This window comes from Nannospalax galili, unplaced genomic scaffold (genome assembly GCF_000622305.1).
Source record: "Nannospalax galili isolate Female #2095 unplaced genomic scaffold, S.galili_v1.0 scaffold236, whole genome shotgun sequence".
NCBI lineage: Eukaryota > Metazoa > Chordata > Mammalia > Rodentia > Spalacidae > Nannospalax > Nannospalax galili.
This window is the reverse complement of record NW_008338710.1, coordinates 2,410,067-2,435,608: the sequence shown is the minus strand read 5'-3', so window position 1 is coordinate 2,435,608 and position 25,542 is coordinate 2,410,067. Positions and strand designations below refer to the sequence as shown.

General features: G+C 41.1%; 1 protein-coding gene across 3 annotated transcripts in view; it reads right to left on the bottom strand.

Moving 5' to 3' along the window:
- Nucleotides 1-12,545: 12,545 nt before the first annotated feature.
- Nucleotides 12,546-25,542, bottom strand: part of Fam114a1 (family with sequence similarity 114 member A1) — a 75,852-nt gene continuing 62,855 nt past the window's right edge. For 2 of the 3 annotated variants that reach the window (XM_008833224.3, XM_017798193.2), the window contains 4 exons: nt 24,371-24,510; nt 20,664-20,736; nt 16,405-16,458; nt 12,546-14,158 (listed from right to left, as the gene is read on the bottom strand). In XM_008833224.3, coding sequence (XP_008831446.1) covers nt 14,057-14,158; nt 16,405-16,458; nt 20,664-20,736; nt 24,371-24,510 — 369 coding nt within the window. In that variant the 3' untranslated portion in view covers nt 12,546-14,056. Of the gene's footprint in view, nt 14,159-16,404; nt 16,459-17,545; nt 17,613-20,663; nt 20,737-24,370; nt 24,511-25,542 lie in introns of those variants that run through there. The other variant, XM_029563572.1, reaches the window with a different exon arrangement.

Sequence of the window (25,542 nt, the reverse complement as noted above, 5' to 3'; positions counted from 1 at the left end):
TGTTCACCTGTTTGCCCATCTGGACCTGGACCTGAACCCATTTCGTGGTTCAGACCCTGGCTGAGCCTTTCACCTTGCAGTTGGACTCTGCAGCTTTCTTCTCAAACCCTGACCCCAGCAGCTCCAGCAACAGTTCCTTCCTCACGCAGATCTGGTTGGTTATCTTATGAACACAAAAAGAGTCTGTATTGACTCTCAGCCCATGTCTGAAACCTTTGAATTTTGCTGCCACTACTTTAACGTGTATACATTGTGTAAAACACATACACACACACACATACACACAAATTTTGTTGTGTGCTGTGATATGAGAGTCAATAGCTATAATTAAGACTGAAATAAAAAAAAATTGCACTCACCTCAACCAGTGAGATTACCAAGGTTGGCCAGATTAGTGACAAATTGCCGTCGTTAAAATGGTTGAACCTTGTGAATTTGTTATTAAATAAATTCTGGCACTGTGAAAAGACACAAACATTGATTTTTCTGGCATAGTGAGCTCACAACAGAAGTTATTTTGCTGGGGAGCAAGAAACATGAGCCATGGGCATGTGGCCAACTTAAACTGGCTTACCTGAGCCCCAGTCAACCCAATGCGAGACTTCAAGCCAATGTGAGACTCCATCTTCCCCCTCTGTTTACATAACACCATCACCAGAGCTGAGCAGTGTGGACCTCTTCCCTCAGCTAAGCATCCAGATCTAGTTAATTAGTAGAGTCTTTTTCAAGTGAAAAGCTCATTGCATATTAAAACTTTGGGTGGGTTCTGTTTTGATTGTTAATATATTGCTGAAGTACCCATCTACTTGCTAATATATCTTGTGCCAGGCAGTCTGAGACAGGTAACTCAAAGAGTTCCAATGTATTCTGAAAAGAGGTAACTGGGTCTTAACTTCTTAAAGGATGTATCTGAATATCCACTGAAAGCTTAAATACCTGTCACAAAAATTATCCAGTAAGTTTTTGCTAATGGATGGAACACAGTGGGCCCCAGACAAGGAACACCTAAATTAAGGTAGCAGAAGGGAAGAGAGTTTCCTAGAGGAGAGGACACAATCAGATTAAGGATGAGTAGACCAAGGTGAAAGGAACACATTTAAAGGCACACAAGACGGCTGGGGAGATGACTTGTCATGCAAGTGTAAGGTCCAGAGTTTGAATCCCCAGCACCCATGTGTACTCAGGGTGGGCATGGTTACCTACCTAAAATTTTCAGAGCTTGGAAGGCAGAGACAGGAAATCCTCCCAAAGCTGGATAGCTAGACTAGCTGGAATTGTGAGCCCTAGGTTCAGCTGAGAGACCCTGCCTCAATGAATAAGGTGGAGAGTGATTGAGGAAGATTCAGGTCTCTACAGGCACAAGCACACATGTGCACATTCACTCCCCCCACATGTGCCCTCACACGTGCAAACAGGCATACACACATATGTACATGCAGACATGTTTTTGAAAAGAATGAAACAGGCAAGCGGGCAGTGGTAAACAGAAAACAGGGCCCTTCAGCAAGGCCCACATGACCTCCAAAATATATACACACCATACACACGTGTGGGCTTCAAAAAGTCAGAAAACAAAAGTGTGTTCTCTTTGCAAATAATAACTCTGGCATTCTCTATTCCAAGGACTCTGCAGTAATTAATGTGTGGGAGACAGGTGGGCTTTGTTACACCAAAGAATGTCAGAGTTCTTCAGGGGAAAATTGGCAATATTGTGATCTATTGCAATATTTTTTACATGGTATAATTTGAGATTGTAGCTGCTTGACCAATTAAAGATTAAGCAGACAGACCTTAAAAGCTACTGCACAGTTGAAAGAATGATTTATTACACCAAAGGTTATTTGAATATAAGAAGCCAGATTACAAAGAGAGAGAAATCACACTCTGTAGCTGTTAGTTGGTGCTCCAGGACTGGGCTTCCCCGGTTAACCCAGAGAAAAGCTCAGCAATACCCCCCTTAGAGCCCCCTCCGCCAGAGCATAATAACAAGCTAAAGGGCTTGGGAAGACCCTGTGGTTAAAGAAAAATAAGCTTATTAATGGTGAAGCAACATACATCAACCCTATTGTGGTTATACAATTGCCAGATTTAGAAGAATACAGTACAGTCAAAGATAAATTCCACAGAAACAATTCTATTTATGTTAAAAATGTGATCCTGACTTTTGGAATTCCTTGGTTGGTGACATTAATGCTGTGGGATCTTTCTATTCAAATTGGGTTTCTCACAGCCTCTAGTCATCACACAGTGGCAAGACACAAGTTACACTGTATTGTAAGGAAGCGAGAGGGAGTGTGGTGCAGAGGATAACTGGAAGGGATTTCTGCAGGTTTTCACTTGAGTCTTGTGGGAGGAACTGATGAAAGTGCCTGGAAGATCTGCAGGTCCAGGCTGCCAGTGGCAGTGTGTTCCTGAATGCTGGAGTGAGCCATGAAGATTTTAATCAGAGAGACAACCAGATTTGTGCCCTTAATCTGTGTTCATGCTGTTATTGTGGATGAATTAGAAGGAGTCTGAGACCTGTGCTGAGACCAAGAGGTGTTTATTACTTTAGTTCACAGGGAAAATGAGCAAAAAGTGAAGCAAGCCTGAAGCAACAGGGGAGAGGGTAAATATAAAAATGCAGCACTTGGAAACTGACCTGGGCATGAGGATGGGGAAATGCATCAGTCTAATAGCTGGGCTTCTGGCAAATGGAACAGTGTGCATCCAACTAAGGCAGAGTGGAGGAGGGGGGAAAGATGATGAATTTGACTGGTTTAGATTAAACCCAGTGTGACACTCAATACTGAAGTACAGAGGTCTGGTTGGAAGTTGACAGAAGAGCTGGAATCCAGGAGTGCTGTCTGGGCTCCAGATGGGAATCTGGGAATCATCAGCATATTGGTGGTGGACGCTGCAGAGGCCATGTATTATGCAGTGGATTTCTTTGCTCAAACCAACCACCTAATTTTGGAGTAGTACAAAACAAGCTTCAAATTAAACCCCATTTAATTTACTACACAACAGCTGCAGTAAATGTTTGTGCTCATTTCTAAAAATGGAGGGGGCAGGCTGAAGAGATGGCTCAGGAGTTAAGAGGCCTGGCTGCCCTTGCAGAGGGCCTGGATTTGGTTCTTAGCACCCATCAGCTAACAGCTGTCTATAACTCTAGTTCTAGGGTATCTGACACCCTCTTCTGGCCTCCATAGGCACTGTACACAAATGATGCACTTACATACATGCAGACAACACACACACACATGTAATAAAAAATAAATGTAAAGATATGGAAATAGGAGGGGACTTGTTGGGAAGAAGGGGGTCACAGGGAGTGAGAGGAGGATGAGAGCTGACAATGGGGGGAGTTAAATATGACCAAAATACATTATGTATGTATGAAATTGTCAAAGAGTAAATATATTTTAAAAGATTCATTTTTATTTTCAAATATGTGTATGTGTGTCTGTGTCTGGGTATTTCCATAAGAGTGCAAGTGCCGTTGGAGGCCAGGAGAGGGCGTCAGATCCTCTGGAGCTGAAGTTCTAGGCAGTTGTGAGCTACATATGTGGGTACTGGGTACTGAACTTGGTTCCTCTGGAAGAATAGCAAGTGCTCTTCAGCACTGAGCTATCTTTCTAGCCCTATAAGAATGTTTTTATAAATGGCTTTATGGACTGAATGAATGGATACTTAATTAAACAAATAACAAGAACAGTTTTGTGAAAATCAACAGATAATCTCTTGTACTTTATCTCCAAATATGTTTCAGTTTCAGCGCTAGTGTAAAAAGAGGGGGGGGGATTACTTTAAAGCTATAAAAAGGGAACATTTGGATGCAATACATGGAGGATTTTATTTCTGCTCTTAAAGTCAATGAGCCTTTCATTCTTTAAGCTTGCTAATTTCAGACCATTTGATGTGTATTCCCATTTGGTACAGATGCACTAGCAGTGACTGACCAACTGCTGTCTTTGCAGCAAACCCAGAGGTAAATGATCAGCTGAGTGGCGGACTGGGTACTCTTCAGCAAAATGTGCTATTTTGCACATGATTTCTCTTGAGTAACTGTGAGTCTTCACTGTATATTCTTTGCCAGAGACCATGTGGCTTTAAAAGTGATGCATGGGATGCTGGCTGTGGTGGTTAATATTGTCAGCTTGCCTGGATTTAGAATCGATGAGGCACACCTCCAGATATGTCTGTGAATGTGTTTCTAGGGAGGACTAACTGAATAGCGAAGACGCTCCTGAATGTGGACAGCAGCATCCTTCAAGGTGGTGGTCCAGACAGAATAAAAGGGGAGAAAGGAGAAGCCAGCTGAGCACTGTCAGTTCCCCCTTTCCTCAGGTTCCTGGCCAGCCATGTAGCGGACAGCTCCCCTCTGCCACATGCTCCGACAGCCATGGTGTTCTCTGCCCAAGTGCATGGGGCTAAGCAACCGTGCAAGGAACTCTCTGAACTTGTGAGCCAAAATAAGTCTATCCTCCTTTAAGTAATTTCTGTAGTGTTTTGGGTCACAGCAATGAAATTCTGGCTGATATTGTATCTAATAATCTATCTGAGGTCCCTATGTCTTGAGAGGCTGCATAATGGAAGCCTCCTTGGTAATCAATCAGAGCATTTTAAAGCCAGTGAACAGGGTAGGTTGGAAACCTGACCTCCACTGTACTGATGGAAATTCTACTTGGACAGTAGGTGGAAAGGTCATTCTGACTCTTCAGCAGTCATTGAGAAAGTACTTTAAAAGGCACAGAATGGCCAAAATGATTCAACATCTCCCTATATGCACCAAATGATTTGGACACAACCAAGGAGATTATAAACCCATGCTGTAGTGCTAGGAAGTCATTAGGACTCAGATTCGTTATATGCTTTCTGTTTATTACTTTCCTTTGAGTGAAATGAAGCTGTGGAGCACAGCAGAGACATTGATTCATTCAGCCCTGGTACATTATTTGTGTCTACAATTTCGCAATCAGTTTGAAGAGGGAGAGACAGAAACTGCAAACACAGGTATTGAAATCCCCTTGTGCTACTTTTATTGGGATGAGCAGATTGTAAACTGTCTCTTGCAAATATGATCTGCATCTGGGCATCAAGTTAATAACTCCAAACCATGCTTCGTTCATTTGCCTGACAGTTCTCTCCAAAAGTTTCTGAGATAGCTTCTGTATTCATTGTGGACCCCAAAATTGTTTAAGTTGAGTAGAAAGATTAGAGGGAGTTATCTGGATAAAGAAGTTGGAGTCCTTTTCCAATGAGATGGAAATGACAAATTTTTCTGTTTAAATCATCACAATCTATAAATTATGCATTTGGGATGCTTGGTTTGTACTTTCCCAAAAGAAACAGGAGAGTTGTGCAGAGTCATCAACACTGGCCTTGGAAACTTACAAAAAATTCAAATCCTGGATACTTGCTGATCCTTTTGGCTCATCTCATGAAATCTAATCTGCATAGTTCTGTTTTTTCATCTCTGGCAAGAATCTATTCTCTCATCTTCCTATCGAAAGCAACTGATTTAGCTTCTTGCTTTGATTTTTTAAAAGATGTACTTATATAATTCACCCATTAATATATTTTCATTAAAAACTGTAATTACAGGGGCTTGGAAAGATGGCTTAGTGGTTAAGAGCGCTGGCTGTTATTCCAGAGGACCCAGGTTCAGTTCCCAGCACCCACATTGTAGCTCACAACTATCCATAATTCCTGTTCCAAGAGATCCAACACTCTCTTCTGACCTCTGTGGGCATTGCACATCGCATGAGCACTTACATATATGCAGGCAACGCATTCACATACATAAAATAAAAATAAATTTAAAAATTCTATTCTCTTGATTTTTTAAAATACTTCATTATTTTTATTTTATGTGTATGAGCATATTGCCTGCATTATGTAAGTGCACCCGTGTTGTGCAATGCCCTTGGAAGTCAGAAGGTGTTGGATTCCCCTGGAACTGGAGTTACAGATGGTTGTTAGCTGACATGTAGGTGCTGGAAAACAAATCCAGGCCATCTGCAAGAGTAGCCAGTGCTCTTAACCCATTGAGCCATCTCTCCAACCCTCTTGATTCTTTTCATCTAGTTCCATAATATTTCATAGCATTGCATTCCACAGTTAATCTAACTTTTCACTACAGTCACTCCCACTTTGAAGAGCCTTGATAGGTGCCTCAAAGAGCAAATTCTTCAAAGTAAAAATTGTGATTTTCATTTAATTTAATGGAAAATGGTTTATGCATTTCTATGCCTCTAAATCATTCATGTCAACACCAAACAGTTAAAATGGACAGACTGACTTCCATTGTTACATTTTATAACACAACTCAACCAGACCTTTTTCCATCATTCATTACCTTACAGTATGGCTGCTTCTCTCAGTCAACAGTCGCAGATGGCACTTGTAGAAGTTCTTCATATTTGTTCAAAGTTACTGAGGGCATCCTAAAAACCAAGTAGGGTGCTGGGAATATGACAGCAAACAATACAGTGAGAAATCCCTGCTCCTGTGGCAATCACATCCTGCTGTAGGACAGAAGATAGATGCACAGGCATAACATAAAGGCTGTTAGACAGAGGTATGCCTAAGAGAAAAAGATTAAAGCAGCGAAGGCTTTGTTGTTTTGAGACAGGGTGTTATGTAGCCCAGGCTGGCCTTGAATTCACTATGTAGCCAAGGACAATCTTGAACTCCTGCCTCCACCTTCCAATTGCTGGGTTTGCAAGCATGTGCCACCACACAAACCTTTTGAATAAGAACCTGAGAGACGGAGGGAAGGGGTACGAGGACATCAGGCAGAAGAGCATCCCTAACTAAGATGTTCTCTAGAATCAAATGCTTTATACTGACAGAGAAATGGCCAGAATCTGTCAGGAAGTTCATCATTTGGTTTCTTGTCTTTTTGTCACTTCCAAGTAGTGAAATGTCTTCCCCCATCCCCACTGTGTCCAAAGACACCACTTTCCTGTAGTGTCCTGTCAGCATCCCTGTTGACAAAAGGCAATCAAAGTTTTCAGTGTGCAATGAATCACTCAACATACAAGGCTCATAACATGAGGACAATGAGAAAAAAAATGGGATGTGTAGGCTATCTACCATCTCCAGGGATTCAGGGTACTGGTGGGAAAAAGGTGATTAGCTCTCTAACAGGGACACTTGTGTAGCAATTGTTCTGTTTGAGACCACAGACTAGGAAGAAGATCCTACAGCATTAGCTGGAAGCAGAGCGCTTAGCCCATGGGAAAATGAATAAGCAATTTTTTTTTTTTTGTCTTTTTGAGACAGAGTCTCCCTGTAGTCCCAGCTGGCCTGGAACTCACTACGTAGACCAGGCTGGCCTTGAACTCACAAAGATCCACCTGCCTCTGCCTCCCAAGTGCTGGGATTAAAGGCATGCGCCACCACGCCTGGCTCAAATTTTCTATTTTATAATCAGGTATTGGTTTGTCCATGGGCTGTCTAGCATTTTATATTCTACCTGAATAGAAGTCTGTGTTCTTTTCAAAAAATTATTTTTTTATGTGTATGAATGTTTTGCCTGCATGGATGTAACTGTACCATGTGTATGCAGTGCCCACAAAAGTCACAAGAGGGTGTTGGATCCCCTGGAACTAGAGTTATGGACAGTTGTTAGTCACCATGTAGGTGCTAGGAACTGAACCTGGGTCCTCTGCAAGAGCAACCAGTGCTCTTATCCATCAAGCCATTTCATCAGTCCTCAAATCCCTGCTCTTGTGGTTACTAGTTAATCATAGGCAACTTATTTCATCTTTGAGTTGAGCTTTTCATCTGCAAAATGGGTATGATGATAACAGTAGCAATCTTATGAGAATGATATGAGGGATTAGAGGAGATCAAACGTAAAGCACTCATATTAGGTGTCTGAAACGCAGGAAATGATAAGTATGTGGCCCTCCTCTCCAATCATTACCATCATCAGCACTATTACCACCACTACTAGCATCATTTTTGGGGGGCAGTACTAAGATCAGGCAGGAGGCATTAGCCAGTATCTCTTTAAAACATTTTTCAGTAGCTCACAGAGCTCAGGATTGAAGATGCAGCTTAAAGGCTGTCTAGACAAGTGTGTAATCTTCAAGGCAGGCAGAGCATTAAAAACCATTATGCTTCAGGAAGTGAGTGGAGTGTTCAAGATTTTCAGGAATGGTGTTGATTACAAACCAGCCTCCCTGGCACCAGAGAAGGGGATGTGATGTGGAGGAGGAAATGGAGAGGTTTTAGTGCTATCTAAGGCACCTGAGAGACAGGACAGCTGAGCGGCTTCATGACTGTGAAATGATGAAGAAACGCATGGTAAAAAGCCACCCAGGGGCCAAATAACCTCACATGGCTTCTTTCTGGTCTCCTTAGTCCAGTGTGTGTTCTCAGCTGCATGAAAACACCCAAAGCTTCCTGCTACAAATGTAGCTCATACCTTCCAGGGAGCTAAGTGTATAAATCCAAGCACTCAGATATCTCTAAAACTAACAAGCTGTCTTCCTCTTTTGTTGGGAGGCTCTGGATAATAGCTCAAAGCACTGGCTAGTTAGGTCAAAATGACCTGGATTTGAATCCTGGCTCTGTTGTTACTAGCTGTGCATCTCTGGTCCAGTTATATGACTTCTCTGGGTCTCAGTGTTTGTGCTCTGCAGTGGAGACCTTAATCCATATCTGCTCAGTGGTGATTACGAATACTAAACGGACTCATGAGTTAAAGCACTGAGCACACAGCACAGCACACAGTGAATATATACGAACGCTTATGATGGAAATCCTTTGGCTGAATGGTTTTCTGGTAAATGGAGAAAGGAGAGTAGAGAGAGAGGCAAAAGTGGGGCAGATTGTTAAGAGCTGATCCTGGAAGCTGGGTACTTAATGACTGTCAAAAAAAAAAAAAAAATCCTGAGAGAGAAACAGAGTAAAGATGGCAAGCACTCAAAGGCAGAAGCCTAGCTTTGTTTTTTGCCAAGGTTTCACCCATCTGGCCTTGGCTTCTATGCTGACTTTTTCTTCCAAATAGCATGTGAGAAGCCTGCCTGTGAAACCCAGAGCAGGGAGAGGGATCATCTCTGAATCACCCCAAATTTCTGCAGTCAGTGAAGGCATTTAAGAAATTCACATATTATTCTTTTGTAGGGCAGACTTCCTTTGAGACTGATAGAAGAGGCAGGCCAGTCACGTGAGTTGCAGGGACTACAGGGTGACATAATCCTATTGCTTTTTGGCTGACAGCTCATGCAGAGAAAAATTCTCTGTGATCTAGGCGTTGGTAAATTTAGTTTAAATCCCAACAAAAAATTCTAACTTTCTGTAGTCAGCCTCTACTCCCAGTCTATGATGACCTAGATACTAGAGAAAGCAGAAAGAACATCAATCACTTTTGACAGTTTGGTTATAATAATTTAGCTATTGCTAAAGGTAATACATTGAAAGCATTATTTCTAAGATAGAAGATAAAAATAGAAGAGGATGCCTTTCCTCAGACTTGTTTAGTAGCAGATATTCTGATAGATCATTTAGCATGGGCGAGCACAGAGAAAACCAACATAAACTTGTCTATGGGATGACATAGCTCGGAAAATAAAACACATGGTTAACCACACCATTTATTTTCTTTTATGTGAAGAATGGCTGGTTTGAATCCACTCCCACCGAATTATGAATTCTAATCAATGACAAAGCCAGAGTATAACTGCTGTTCTAAGATGGATTTTCATTATGATCTTTTCTGAAACGTCTTTACAAACATGGTAACTTAAAAAACTAAGTTGAAACCTGGATCTGAACATTGGAATGTAGGGCATGCTTAAGGGGAATATCAAAGGGAATTTTTTTTACATTATTCAAAAAGCTAGCTTGGCCCTGTAGAATAATTGCTTTTATAAAATTAAACACCACTTGATATTATGTAGTATGTTAACCACATCTGTTCAGCACATAATTAAGTACGCACACAGACACATACACACAGACATGCACATCTTTTCATTTTAGGAAAGAAGAAATGTAATAGTTATTTCAAAATTTTGTAAGTTGGCTTTGAGTGGACTCTCCCTGCTTCTATTTCTAAAATAGGTGCAGCATGGCCAGCCTGCGTAGAAGGTGACTGGATTTATGAGCACATTGGGGCAACTGATTTCTGTAGAGCACAAGGAAATGCTCCCCTTCTTGTATTCAGGGTTGTATCCAGTAGTTAGCATTTCCCTTCAGCCATCCCATGGCTGACATTTCCCTCTTATCTGAAATGACCTCCCATCCCCGACCAGGTTCATGCTTTGAAGGCTTGTTCCTGTTGGTAGTACCAGTGTGTGGGGTTCTGGAAACTTTGGGTGTGTGAATAGTGTTAGATAAAAAGGTGGCAGGGGTTGGGATCACAGGGAAACAGAAACAAAGGACTCTGGCAAAGCTAGAGTTTAATTGGGTTTGGTGGGGCTGGTCCTCAACTCCGGTGTGAGGAAGAACCAGCAGCCTAATGGCTCCAGAGGGGTAGCCTATAAGGGACAGAATGCAGAAAAAGAGAATATTTTTCTGCTGTTTTGGACTGTTTTGGGGGCTGCTTGCTCATGGAGGGCGTGGGGTCTGTACCTGGTGAAACTTATCGAGGAAAACATCTGCTGTAAAACATGTTTTCTACAGGTACAGGGTTCCTGGAATTAATTGAAACTAAGGGCTTGGGAAGCCTGTTTGTCAGCCTCTGGAACATACTCTGCTGATCACAATACAATTGTCATTAATTCCCTGGAGCTGTTTTTGTTAACTTGCAGGTGGCTGGGAGTTGGTTGACTCAGTTCCTCTTGGGGGCCTTATGATTTCTGGGTCTGGGGTCACCTGGATCTGAGTCCTATCAAGTAGGGGCACCATATCTTCCCTTATCACAATGGACTGAACCCTGAACCCTCTGAAACTGTGCACCAAAAGAAATCTTTTTCCCAGGTACTGTGGGCACAACAATACAAAAGCACGAACATATTCCCCATCCCTCTGAGCTCTGCCTCTGAGGCATGCTGTTCCTTTTTTAGTGTGGTGGGGTTCTCTTCAGTCACAGCCTCAACTAGTCACACTGTTCATTTAACTCTGAGCTTGATGTGAGGCTTAGTGTGAGACCCAGGTACCTGTGAGAAAACAGGTACTTTTGTTCTCAGCGGGATATAACTTTAACTTAGGCCTGTCCTTCAAGATTTGAGACTCAGTTTTGCCCTTTAGAGCTGTATGTATCAATACATCCCAAAGCAATTTTTCTTGAATGCATTTTGTTTTGAATTTTAAATATGCTTTATATGCTTTTTATTTAATAAGGCATGGGCACAGAGTTGCATTATTTAGACCAGAACTTATTCTGTACTTGATTCAAGAGAAAAGTTGGCATGCTTGTTCACTGTAATTGCATAGACAGCAATGGGCCTAATTTATGTAAGGAATTATTGAAGGACTATCACTTCCAGGGCTAGCTTGCTAAATCACTCATTCAGTAGCTGACTGACATTTCCTCAGATCTGGATCCCAGGTTTGATAGTTTTTAAAGCAAAGCAGCAATCATTTAAAAGTGATGGTGAAAACCAGTATTGAAAGAGAGAAATCCCAGACAGTGGATATATGTTCAATGACTATTATCTCTTAAAGAGTGTAATTCACAGACCATGAATCAAGGGATCATAACAGCCTGTGTCTCCATTTTGCGACTTTTGAGATTTTATTGTTAAAAGGTAAATAAATGCAATGCCAACAATGCCAGTCACTTATTTTGAATAATTATCTCTTATTTTAAAGAGTTTTTACTTTGTTTTATAAAAAATTTTATTGTAATAAAAAATTTTTCACTAAATGGATGGCTAGGCATTTTTTAAAGATAGGGTCTCATGTAGCTCAAGCTGTGTTTGAACTTGCTATGTAGCTAAGGATGACCTTGAATTTTTCATCCTCCTGTCTCCACCTCCTGAGTGCTGGGCATGTACCACCACTCTCAATTTTGAGCTTCTCTTCTGTGTGTATGCGTGGTGTATGCACGAGTGCATGTGAGTGTATGTCCACTCATGTGTTTCTGGGGAGACCAGAGGTCCACACTGGGCATCTTCGTCTATTACTTTCCAACTTGTTTCCTTTGGAGATAGGGCCTCTCACTGAACTTTGAGCTCACCAATAGGTTAGACTGGCTGGCCAAAGAGCCCCAGGGATCCTCTTGTCTCTGCCTCCCAGTGGTAGGATTATACATGTGCCCTTGGCTATTTACAAGGGGACCAAATCTCAGGTCCTCTTGCTTGCTCGGCACACACTCTACCCACAGAGCCACCTCCCCACCCTAGTGGTTAGGCTTAAAGTCTATCTGGGAATTCAGCGCCTTTGAAACATTTGTTTCTCTTTTGCACTTCTAGTTAATGTCTAAATCCATCTGATGCTATAAACATTGATGTGAAAAAATATGAATCTAAATCCTTTGTTCTGCTCCGTACATGAGAATTATAAAATTCATAAAGAGGCAAACATGACATCTTCATCAGTTAATCACCACCAGACGATATCAGAAACATTTCAGATGCCAGAAAAAGAGAAGAAAAACATCTTTATTTGATTTCTTAAAGAATTTTATTTTCCTGGGTTGTAAATACATTGTCCTTATGTTTTGTATTTGTTTGTTTCGGGAGACATCCAGATGAAACACAGAACACGGACACACAAAAGGCTAATGAGAAACAGGATGATATTAGACTATCCCTACTCAGCCTGTAGGGAACAGGGGAGTCAACTCTTTCATGGGAAGAAAAGCAAATGTAAGAGATTTTCTGCCTTGCAAGACTACATGCATCATCTGCCTCAGAGATAGGCACTGGGCAAGACACTTCTGGGCACTGCTGGTAAGGATGTCAGTGGAGTTCTATAACAGAAGCACATCACAGAATCCTTACCTGTGATGAACAGGTGTGGCTCAGAGGAGCCCAGTGTCAATGCTGCTCCTAGCTGTGAGGTCCTGGGGCAATCTCCCTGGATCAATATACTGGTTAGTCAACCTACATCAATATTTTCTGCCCTTTGCTACTACAGTAAGTGTGGTCAGTGTAGCATTCTATTGTGCTAAAAATTCTTTAATTTTCTACTGAAATACTTTCAAGCTTTGTAACTTTGCCATCGTGCACTGTAAACAAAAATACTCTTTCAGGCAGGGGTGATGGCACACACCTTTAAAACCAACTCTGGGGAGGCAGAGGCAGGTAGATCTCTTTGAGTTCAAGGCCAGCCTGGTCTATATAGAGTTCCAGGCCAGTCAGGGCTACACAGTGAGGCCCTGTCTCAAGGAAAAAAAAGACTCTATCATAACTCTTTTCAAATGTATTTTTATCCCATGGGTAAAATTTAGGATAAAAAGGTTCAAGGATATTAGAAAAAATGTGATAAATTGAAGGGTAAGGCACATTTGAAATAAGCACCAACTTACTTTATTCTCCAAGTGTTTAAAGATGTATAAAAATGTATTAGTATCTTAAAGTACTTTATGGATTATTATAATTGGTCATTCAAAATATGTCTCTACTGGAGTGAGATCATATTCCTTTATTGTAAACAGTTGGTGCTCAATAAATCTTGTCACAAAATGAATGATTACAAAGAAATATTTATGTCCCCTTTTTTTCATAATTAGTAAAATAAGTAGTGTTTTGTTTATGACATTTATGCAACAAAACAAAGCTCAGTCTAAGAGTTGATTTAAAGCAATATTTTATAAGAATGGGACCGTCAAAGGTAGAAACTTAAATGATAAACAAAAATCTAAGGTCTCCCTATGAATTTCTCAATACGACATGCTTGACTAGGAAAACAGACATTTGTGAATGAATTACAAATGAAAGGAAAATTTCAATATAACAAGTATGTTTAAATTAACATAAAGAAAAGAATTATTGATAAACAACCATATACATTAAGAAAAATGATAGCTCTCTTTGTACTTGCAAAACTGTGTAAAATTGGTTGTAGTGTCCTCAAATGGGTGGTCTGGACAATTATGTCAAGGATATTGCCCTTAAATGGTATACAGCAGCACAATGTGACCTGTCATTGAGCTAAATGGAGCCTGGTCAGGTCACAGCTGTGCTTTGGAGCAGCTCGTCTGGATATGGGAGACCTGCAGCACGGGGAGGAGCAGCTGGAGGGCATCCTGGACATAGGTCGTACTATTGCAGCCCTGCAAGAGGGAGAAATGGAGTTGAGATCTTTGTAGTTGAGTTTCCATGATTCTAACCATATTCCCTTTTATTTGAACACTATCAAATTGGAACATTATGAAATTCTTATCATGCTTGCTTGGGCTAGCAGCAAATGTAAGACAATCTTTTGGATGGAGTATGTCCAAATGTCCAACTCTTAATTATATAAACTAACAGAGAAAGTTCATTCAAAATGAAGCAAATCATTCCCATGGGCTCTTAAGGTACCTGAGTGTGTATATGTATGTGTATATAGCCATGATCTAGTATGTCTAGTTTTTTGTTTTTTTGTTTGTTTGTTTTTGATACAGGGCCTCCCAGTAGCCCCAGCCGGCCTGGAACTCACCATGTAGACCAGGCTGGCCTTGCACTCACAGAGCTCACAGCCTGCCTCTGCCTCCCAAATGCTGGGATTAAAGGCGTGTGCCACCACACCTGGCTCAGTATATCTAGTTTTACCATCCTTTTCCCAGAATCACAGGACAAAAGAGGTTTGGGCCTAACCTACAGCTGAATAAACAGAAAGTTCAACATAAAGTACCCTGCAGATTCTACTGTATAAACAGGCTGGAAGATCCTTCAACACTTCATCCACCCATGTTGGTACCATTTGCTTGGTTTGGGACAGCTGACATTATTATTTGTGTTCTGTGGTGCTACTGAACAGAAACAGCATCCAGGATACAGTGCTTGCTTAGAATGTGTGAGGCCCTAGGTTTGATTCTCAGAACTTCAAAACAAACTAGTAAATAAATAATAAAGTTTAGAGTATCTAAAACATGTACACTTCTACTGGGGAATGAATAAATACTGGATCTCATATTTGTGATAAAGAACATGATAAATGAATGTGTTAATATTAGTTTCTAGGCTGGGCATGGTAGCAAATGTCTTTAATCCTAGCACTTCGGAGGCAGAGGTGGGCAGATCTCTGTGAGTTCAAGTCTAGCCTGGTCTACATAGAAAGTTCTAGGCCAGCTGGAGCTACAAGGAAACCCTGTCTCAAAAATATCAAAAGTGTGTGTGTGTGTAAATTTCCTGGGTGGCCAGGGCAGTGATTTAAGAGGGGAGAGCTTTGAAACAGAGTCTCACTATATAGCTTACGCTCACCTTGAACTCACCATTCTCCTCAGTGTCAAGTTCTGGGTGTACCACATCATGCCTGGCTTTCTAAGGGAGCGGTTTTCTTATACTATATTCTGCTCTGATTGCCGGGGTTTCCTCTTAGCTGTGTCTGTCCCTCTGATTTGTCCCTACAACTTCTGTCCTTTCTAGTCAACTCTATTGCATTGTGTGGCTGTGTCCTAAATAGTAACACTCAGTGCCGTGACTGTTAATTTTTTTATGTCACCACAAGGCACAATTCCCAGAAACACTGCTGTGAATTCTTAGGTAGCATTCCTGAAGTTTTGTAGTTTGCACATTTTCCCATTGATACCTAAGAGTGGAAAGGACAGTGTATACATTGCCTACATCTGGTGTCTGCTTGTGAATATCTTATGACTTTGGTTGGCAGCTCTGTGGCTATCCATGTGCATGTGTCTTACATAGTCTGGTCACTAAGGGAAGAGTATTTTTTGTCAACCACAGGTAGAACACAGTATCCATGCTCCAAGACCAAGAAGGCTTCCTGGTTTTTTTTCTCTGGCATCACTGGTTTTGTTTGGAAGAGCCACAGCAGTTCTGGGACTGTTTCACACCTGTACAGCTATTGATGCAGTTCTGGTGACCAGGCAGGATGGGAAATGAGCAATCATAAGGGATGGTACCTTTGGCACTGAATGGGCAGAGCCTAGACATTTGGTGGCAGTTTTGCTAGTGCTGGCGCTCAGGCCCAGCTAAACCAAAGGTTATTATGAATGGAGGGAAATGCCCATTTTTATGAAATGCACCAGTGGGCAATAATCCCTCATTGTAGCCAATAATCATAGCGTTAAATCTAGTGTCAAACTTGGCAGCAGAAATCTACTGCTGGAGGAGACGGTGGCAGAAAAAAACGCGCAAGCTTAGCGTTTCCTTTTATAATCAAGGATTCTTGAAAATTAGGCATTGTTCCACTGGAGGGCTTACAGCTGGCTAACTAAGCTGCACAAATGCACTCCAGAAAAGACTGTTGATAAGATTCAGAATCGCAGTAATACTTGCTGCCTGGGAGGAGAGAGAGAGAGAGAGAGAGAGAACATTTGCTTTGATTCAGAGCACTTGCTCTCTGGGCAGTACTTACCTCTAAAAACACACTATTGATCATGGGGTTAAGGACCTCAGCCTTCTTGTTGCTCTGTGGAATCAAAAGTATGAAACTGACAGATTAGGGACTCATACCATCAGGCTTAGCACATCAAACTTAAGACAGCTGCTTTGTAGAGGCAAGCCTTAGAGGGGGAGGAGAGGAGCAGAGTACTTACTGTAGACCAGGCTTCGTGTTTACTTTCCCTTATGTGATCTCATTTAATTCTACCAGCAATCCTAGCAGGTGGATTGATACCATTATAATTCCAGCTGCTAGATGAAAAAAAAATGGGGATCTGGAAAGCTGAGCAACTTGCATGAGGCCACGTAAGCTCAGATCTTTTAGACTGGAGTTTGTACCCAATATGGGAGTAGGGTAAGTTCAGGCTGATCGTGACAGCGTAAGATTGGAGTCTGTCTTTAATTTAGAATGTTAATAATTAGTTCATCATGATTTTCATTTTGTATTCAAACAGTTTTTTTAAAAAGTCATTTTAGGGGCTGGAGAGATGGCTCAGCAGTTAGGAGCACTGGTTACTCTTGCAGAGGACCCAGGTTTGGTTCCCAGTACATACATGGTGGCTAACAACCATCCATAACTACAGTTCTGGGGCTCCAGTGCCCTCTTCTTCCCTCTTTTGGCATCACATACATGCAGACAATACATTCATACACATAAAACAAAAATAAATACATCCAAAAATTTTAAGTCCTTTTGGCCTTTATGTAGCTCAGCCTGGCCTCAAACTCATGATCCCCCTGCTTCAGTCTTCCTAAGGCTGGGATTACAGACATATGCCATCATGCCACCCTGTACATTTTCATTAAGGTATCTATCCAGCTTACCGAGCTTCTTTTCTTTTTTTTTTTAACTTTTAATTTTTAATTTATTTTTAATTTTGTGTATGTGTGTGTGCCTGTGTGGAAGTATGTGCATGTGAGTGCAGGTATATTCAGAGGCCAGAAGAGGGTATCAGATTCCCTGGAGCTGGAGTTATAACTCACCTTATGTGAGTGTTGGGAACCAAATTCAGGTCCTCTGCAAGAGAAGCACATGCTGTTAACAGCTGGGCCATCTCTCTAGCCCCCTGTGCTTTCTTTCTTTTTTTTTTTTTTTCTTTTTTTTCTTATTTTACCTTTTGGTCCTCAAATTTTGCAGGCAGGTTAAGTCCTTCACTCATTTATTCTGGTGGTCTTTTCTTTCTTTTTATGTAGGCAAGAGAACTTGGTTATAAGGTATTTTCCAAAAAAGCAGCAAGATGAAAACATTCTTAAATATAACTTGCAACAGGTTTGTAGATCCAAGTTTGAAAAACACAAAGCATAGAAAAGAAATCCTCACATAAAACAGGCACTCAAAAAGGAGGGTGGATCATTACGTTCACTTATATTATTGGCAGTAGGTGAGCAGGCTTCCCTATCTAAAATTCTCAATCCACTCTTATGACAGTAAATCATCTGAATGACTGAAAAAAGAGGGGAATCTTAGGAGGCTGGTTTCCCTTATTGTACCTGCAAGAGCAGTGGCAAACAGATGCATATGAATTAAATACAACTTTGTGGAGATGCCTCTGGCCTTCATTGACAATATTCTCCCTAAGATAGTACCCTCCTGAGGAAACCACAATGGTGTCTTGGGAGAGAAAAAAAAAACCCTTTAAAAACCCAGTCATTTTAGTAAGTAACCAGAAAATCCATTAAGGTATTTGCTTTCATGTTTATGTGATTATCAATAAACCTCTAAGACAGAATCAAAATGAGGGCAATAAAATGACACTGGTTTTCAGAATCAATGAGATGTGTGAGCAATTTAAACAGAGTCTGGAGAGCAATACACACTCATTAGCTTCAAGTTATGAATGATGGTTGTTTTGGAGAACAGAAATGATGACTGATGCAAATAATTCATCATAACACAAGGCGGGGGCGTTGTTGCTGTGTTGGTATTCTAGGAAGTGCTATCTTAGATCTAGCTTTCACCTCCTCCAAAATGATAATGCACATTTTCTGACTTTGTGCATGCAAATGCTTATATACGTTTGCATATGTACACAATTATAAGTATACACCCATCTACCAGAGCCTTGCTACATAAAAGTAGACTGAGGCTCAGGAATAGTCTGGTCACCTGAGGGTTTGTTAACAATGCAGAATCTCTGGATGAGAATCTGAATTTTAACAAGATGTCCAGGTGTCTGGTGTGTACCTTAAGGTAGAAAGCACTGTACTAGAATACAATATGGCAAAAGAAAAATAATACCACGAGTACTACCTTCTCATGGAAAAAGGCTGTTTAACATAAATCATAGAAAGCACAACACACACTCTCTCTTCCTTAGACAATCACAGAGCACCAAACAATTGGTTATCTGTCTGATGCATCTGATAGGCTGCTGGTAGGGAGTTAAGCAATCAATGGAGAGGTGGGGTGAATCATGTCACTCCTCTGGGACTCCGGTTCTTCAGCCAGCGAACTGTAGAGATCAGGAGATGGAACAGCAGAGTGCTAGGAACCTGAATTGCTGGGACCAGCCCTCTTACTGCTCTGTAAACCTAGAGTTCCCTCCTAAGCCCATGATCATCAAGTAACATGGTCAACAAATGCCTACACACACAAATGCATTTCAACCAGACTGTCAGATCAATGGGCTTTCATCTCCCCATCACTCTGCTTACTACAGCAAAGCTCTATCACCTAAACTTACACAAGTACAAACACTGCTACTTTATAAAAGAAGAAATCCAGATTCTTGAATAGCAGAATGGATTCCTGATGTGTAGTTCATCTTTTATTCACTGAGTCACTTACAGAAGTGTAGGAGACAGACATCTTTTGGGGGTGACAGTCAGGTCCACAATCATTTCTCACTTTTTGAGAAGTGTGCTTGGCCTGGAGGGGAAGGGAGCTGTACCCTAGCAACCAGGTGGGGTTTGCATGTTATGATCTGGTCCCCAGTCATTGCTGAGTGACCCCAAAGTAGACATCTGACCATCTGACACATGTTGATGATCTTTACCAACCTTCTCACCCAGAAAAGAGGAATTTGAATGGAGAGGCACATTAGCAACATTTCAGAAAAAGTGTCTCTGTGCTCTGGAGCTGGTCCCAAAGCTGTTTACAGTCCTTCACTGCCTTCATAGCCCCTTTTATCAGAATCATTTAGAACCCACCCCTAGAGGCTTCAGAGAAAACATGACCTTAATTCCAGGCAGTCCTAGAAAACGAATACACTTGCAATCACAAATACCCCAACTAAAACCTGATTCCTGACTTTCAAAGAAAGAGAATCAGACCTTGCATCCAGGGGCTTTAAAAGAAAAGTAGGAAGGTTAAAGGGAAATACTTCCCACTTGTATATAATGTGACTGATTTCTTTCTTTGTGTGCATGTGCGTGCATGTGTAGTGTGCCTGTGTTTGTGTATACATGTTTTTCACGTGTGTTCAGCTATAGGTATATGTATGTGGAGACCAAAGGTTGACGCTGAGTATCTTCCTCAATCACTCTCCACTTTATTTACGAAGGCAGCATCTCCTGCTTTAACCAGGGCTTGTGATTCAGCTACTTCTGCTTGTCCAGGGATCCCAAGTCTCCCTCCTGAGCGCTGGGACTTCAGGTGGGTCACCATGCTGCCTGGATTTTTATGTGGGTTCTAAGGATTTGAACTTAGAATCTCATGTTTGTGCAGCAAGTACTTTATCCACTAAGCCATCTCCCCAGCACATAAGGAATGCCTGGCACAGAGAGGGCACACCTAGATATATCATCCAAAGCCATGCATTCAGATAAATGCTGAGCTTTTCAAAGTGATCTTGAGAACAGAAACACTTAGATGCTAATTGGTAACATTTTTTTTTCCTGTTGATATGACTTATGCGGCTTATAAAATAGAGGGAAATAGTGAATGAGAATATTCAAACTTAGTAATTCTAATAGTCTTAAATTGTGCAATTATAGCTAATAAGTAATGGAAAGAAATCTTCATTTGAAACTATTTCTTTCGATAAATAAATAAAGGTCTGACTATTCACTCAACAGCTCAGATGTCTGAGACAGCAGACTTGAGTTTACAGCCCAGTCAGAAAAGAGCCCTAAGTTGATGGTTGTTAGTGGGGTGATCTCAGTCTGATTTTAGCAAGCAGCATGCTACGGCTCTGCTTACAGAGCTGTCCCAAAAGGTGTCGCACCTCTGATTTCTCCCTGGAGTCTTGCTTCCCCCAAAAGGTGAAAAAATGGTTCATATTGTAATCTTACCCCAACAGTGGTTAAAGAATTTGTAAACTTCTTTGATAAGGAGGCTACTTCTTTGCACATTGCTGTAGTCAATCTGAAATGAGAAAAAAGAAGTTTGCGGGTTTTCAATAAAGTAAAATAACTTAATTCTCATGATGATTATTGAGACTAATCCAGTATTTCATCTAAAAGGAGAGCACTGAGTTTCAGGGTGCTCTACAGAAATGGGCAGTTTTCTTCAACCATCTTCTGTGATTCACAGCCACAGTTTAATCAATTCTGCTTTTCCCTGCAGGTTTAATTAAAGAATAAGCATCTAATTAATTTGCCCTCTTTTTAGAATCAAAACTGTTGTGCAGGGAAACATCAAGCTTGAACTTCATATCCATAGCAGCAGAAACCTGGGCCAGGTGGCTTTCCTCCCTCCAGCTTTAAGGTCATTTTAAAATAATGAATACACACTAACAAAGACACTTATTCACATTCTGTATAGATGGACAAAGTGACAGCTAGGCCCATGTTAAGGAACCTGTATAAGACACACAGTAATAAGTCACACACACACACACACACACACACACACACACACACACACATTTTTGGTGCTGAGGATCAAACCCCAGGGTCTTGCATATGCTAGGCCAGCACTCTACCCTTCTTTCTTTTGGAGGCAAGGTGGCCCAGGCTAGCCTGCCTTGAACAACTGGAAACCCTCCTGCCTCAGCCAGCTAAGAGCTTGGATTATGGGCATGCTCTGCCACATCCAGCTTCTCTTTATATTTTTCTTATATTTTTACTATGTGCCTCAAAATAAGAATTCTGTAGAATATGTTTTCAGACACTGAAAGACCAAATTTATTTTGGCCTTTCTACTTCTAAGTCTTTCAGAAGACAAAATCAGAATAATGTTTATCCTAACACTATAAATGATGAAAAAACTGAAAACAATCTAATTTCTGAACGATGTGGGTTCAGTCTGATCTTTTAGCAGTTAGTGCACACAGCTTTCATAAATAGTAATTGAAATGTTATTAGAGTGGCTGGGGAGATGGATCAGTGGTTAAAAGCACTGGCTGCTCTTGCAGAGGACCTGGGTTCAGTTCCCAGCACCCACATGGTAGCTAGCAACCATATGAAACTCCAGTTAGAGGGAACACAACACCCTCTTCTGCAGGCATTGTATGACACACTTACATGTATGCAGGCAAGACACTTGTATTCATAAAATAAAACTAACAAATAAAAAATTAAAAAATAGTACTAGAAAAACCATAGCTCCATATGAAGAATCTTTTATGTTCAAGGATTCACTGAAGTTAAAGTTTTTTGATAGATAGGGACCGTATCTATCCTATATATTCAGAGTTTTCTTTGTATATGTGTGTGGATGTGGGCATACATGCTTGTGTGTGCACACACAATGTATATGATTGTGTGGGTGCATGCGTGTGTGTGTGTGTATGTGTGCATGTGTGTGTGCACATGTGTGCACCAACAGTCAATGTCAGGTGTCTCCCTTAATCTTCTTGAGTCTTGTTTTTTGACACAGGAACTCTTGCTGAATTTAGAACTTATAGATTCAGCTAGATTGGCTGGCCAGCAAGCCCCAAGGATCATCTTGTCTCCATCTCCCTGGCTCTGGGACTACAGGTGTCTGCCACCACAGCAAGCTTTTTGCATGGGTGTTGGGGCTTGAGCTCAGGTCCTCATGCTTACACAGCAAATATTTTATTGACTCAGCTTGTAAGTCAGGTTCTCTCTCTCTCTCTCTCTCTCTCTCTCTCTCTCTCTCTCTCTCAGGTCTCTCATATACTAGCTGAACACTTTACCATTCAACTGCTTCCCAGCCCTCTGTATTCAGGTTTAATGAGCTATCTGGAGGCATCACATCCATCTATCTGAAACTTGCTGCAGAAAGTATCATGGGTAAGGCCAGAAGATAGCTGAGAGCCATGTTGTATGTTCTTGGGCAGGTGGTGGAAGAGCACTCACTGAACAGATCGGTTGGGGGAGGTGGGGCTTGGCGAGGTTGGGACAGTCCAGATTGGGAATCAGAAAGGTGCTAAGAGTGCAGTCCTGGTATTCAGGAACTTATGAACCTCAGCCCTCCTCTTTTTAATCAGTATATCAAAGACAGAACAGTACTTAGACAGTGGCCTCAGGATATCAAACTTTTCCTGTTTTCTCTTTTCCTTTCCCTTCCATCTGTTGAAAAAGGTACGTGATCTTTCTACAATTATTACAGGGGAATGATTCCATTATATCTTTGACTTCTGTGTATCTAGACAAAACAATTTAGACTAAATGACAAAGTTTTACAAGTAAAGTGCCATCACACAGACACTACTCTTGCCTTTCTGGAAGTCACTTCAACTAGAAATTTTCTCCCTAATTTGCCCTGTTGAATGTAGTAAAATCAGCTATCTGACAAAGTGAATGTGAAAACTAAGACGTGAAGGTGAGTATGTATGTGTGTCCTGATGTATTTTCTGGGTTTCCTATTTTGGTTCCTTTGTCTTAATAATAATGAGAGGGTATTTGGATGTGTGTTAAATTTTCATATCACAATACATAATCAAGCACATAAAAGTTAATTAATGATTTATTTTTAGCCCCACACCAGTTATTTTCAAGAGGATTCCATACCAACTGTTTCCGTGTGTGCGTGCGTGCGTGTGTGTGTGTGTGTGTGTGTGTGTATACAGATCTATGTATGTATACACATTATTTTATAACACTAGGTAAACTAATAATAATAGCAACTGTTTCTTGAAGAACATAAATTACAACATATAGGCACACAAATGCAGTCCACAATGAACTGGCTGGCATTAGTGGCTAGTATGCAATGCTGGCATAAGTCCCTGGGAGGGTGGAGTGTGTCTGCCTATTTTCTTGACGCTGAGAGCGTACATTAAGGTTTACTCTTTATATTGGTATAGTTTGTTGAAAGTATAGTTACCCCAAAAGTTCAATACTTCTAAGACTTTGATCTAGTAAAATGAACACTTTCATAGTTCTGAATGATTTACTGTGTCTTCTCTTCAATCTCCTCATAAATAATTCCCAGGCTGTTTAGTTAATCATTCTTCTTGCTGTGTAATGCATTTCTTAAAGGAACCCTTGTTTCTTATGATGACCATAAAGGGGGCTGGAGAGATGGCTCAGTGGTTAAGAACACCGACTGTTCTTACAGAAAACCCAGGTTTGAATCCTAGCATCCACATGGCAGCTAGTAACTCCAGTTCCAGGGGATCCGACGACCTCTTCTGTCCTCCACAGGCATTGCATGACACAGGTGTACTGACATACATACAGGCAATACATGCATATATAAAATAGAAACAAATAAAATTTTTAAAAAGGTAACCATAGAATAATGGAAATAGTTGACATGAAATCTAAATCTTTAAAAAAATAATTTATTTATTATTTTATGAGTACGAGTGTATTGCCTGCATGTATGTGAGTGCACCCATGTTCTGCAATGCCACGGAGGTCAGAAGAGAGCTTCGGATTCCCCTGGAACTGGAGTTAAGGATGGTTTGTAGCCACCATGTGGGTGCTGGGAATCGAGCCCAGGTTCTCTGCGAGAGCCATCTCTCCAGCCCTGAAATCTAAATCTTCAATGGCATAGGGTGTATATGTGTGTGCACTTGAATGGCATATGCAGAGGTGGGCACAAGTAATATACATACATATAAAATAAGAATAAAAATGGTATTTACTTTATCAGAACTTTTGCTTGGTCCTGAGCGGGTTTTTCCTCTTCTTGTCCATGAAGAATTAATTCTGCAACTTTATGAAGCTGTTCAATACAGCGGGCAGTCACTTCAGCCAGACTTTCAATGGATAACATGTATACTTCCTGAAAGAATACATCCAAGAAAATTATTCACGGAGCAGTTGCTTTTCAAAAAAAATCCCTATGACATTAAAGAAAAAGACATAGTGCTACGCACACACTGTCTTGATAAGCTACACTCTAGCCCCTAGATGACAATTCTTAAAAAAATAATATACATAATCTAATAATTGTGATGGCTCTCCTGGTTATCAATTTAACACACCCAGAAGGAACCTCAATGGAGGAATTTCCTCCATCAAATCGGCCTGTGGCTATGTCTGTGCAGCATTTTCTTGATTGCTAATTGATGTAGCAGGGCCCAGCCCACAAGGGCAATGCCATCCCTGGGCAGGTGGGACTGGGCTGTGTAAGAAAGGTAACTGAACATGAACCTGGAAGCAAGCCAATAAGTACTATTCTTCCATGGTCTCTGTTTCAGTTCCTGAATCCAGGCTCCTACCTTGAGTTCTAGATTTACTTCCCTTGATGATGTAAGATGAATAAACCCTTTCCCCTCAAAGTTGCTTTTGGTCATCATGTTTATCACGGCAACAGAAAAGCAAACTAGAACAATAATATATAAAATGTAATATTACATATGATATGAAGAGCTGGGGAGGTAGCTTAGTCAGTACAGTACTTTTGAGCAAGCTTGAGGTCCTTAGCACCACATAAAAGCTGGGTGTGGTGGTGCACACCTATATTCCCAGCACTGCGGGAAGGAGACAGGCAGATCCTTAGAGCTCACTGGTCACCAAGTCTAACCAATTCGTGAGTTCCAGGTTTAGCATGAGACTCTGTCTCAAAAAATAAGGTTGAGAGCAACTGAAGAGGACATAGGAATTCAACCTCTGGCCTTCACAGAGAGACATATACCATACACTGTGTGTGCGTGTGTGTGTGTGCTGCCTTAATGGAAGTGACGTCAGGTCCCCACAGATATGACAAACCTATTCAAACTTGTGTCCTCGATAGCCCGAGCAATGCTGGGCACACAAGAGGAAGGTGATGAGTAAGGTGTGTGCCAGGGAGAATGAATGACTTAAGAGACAT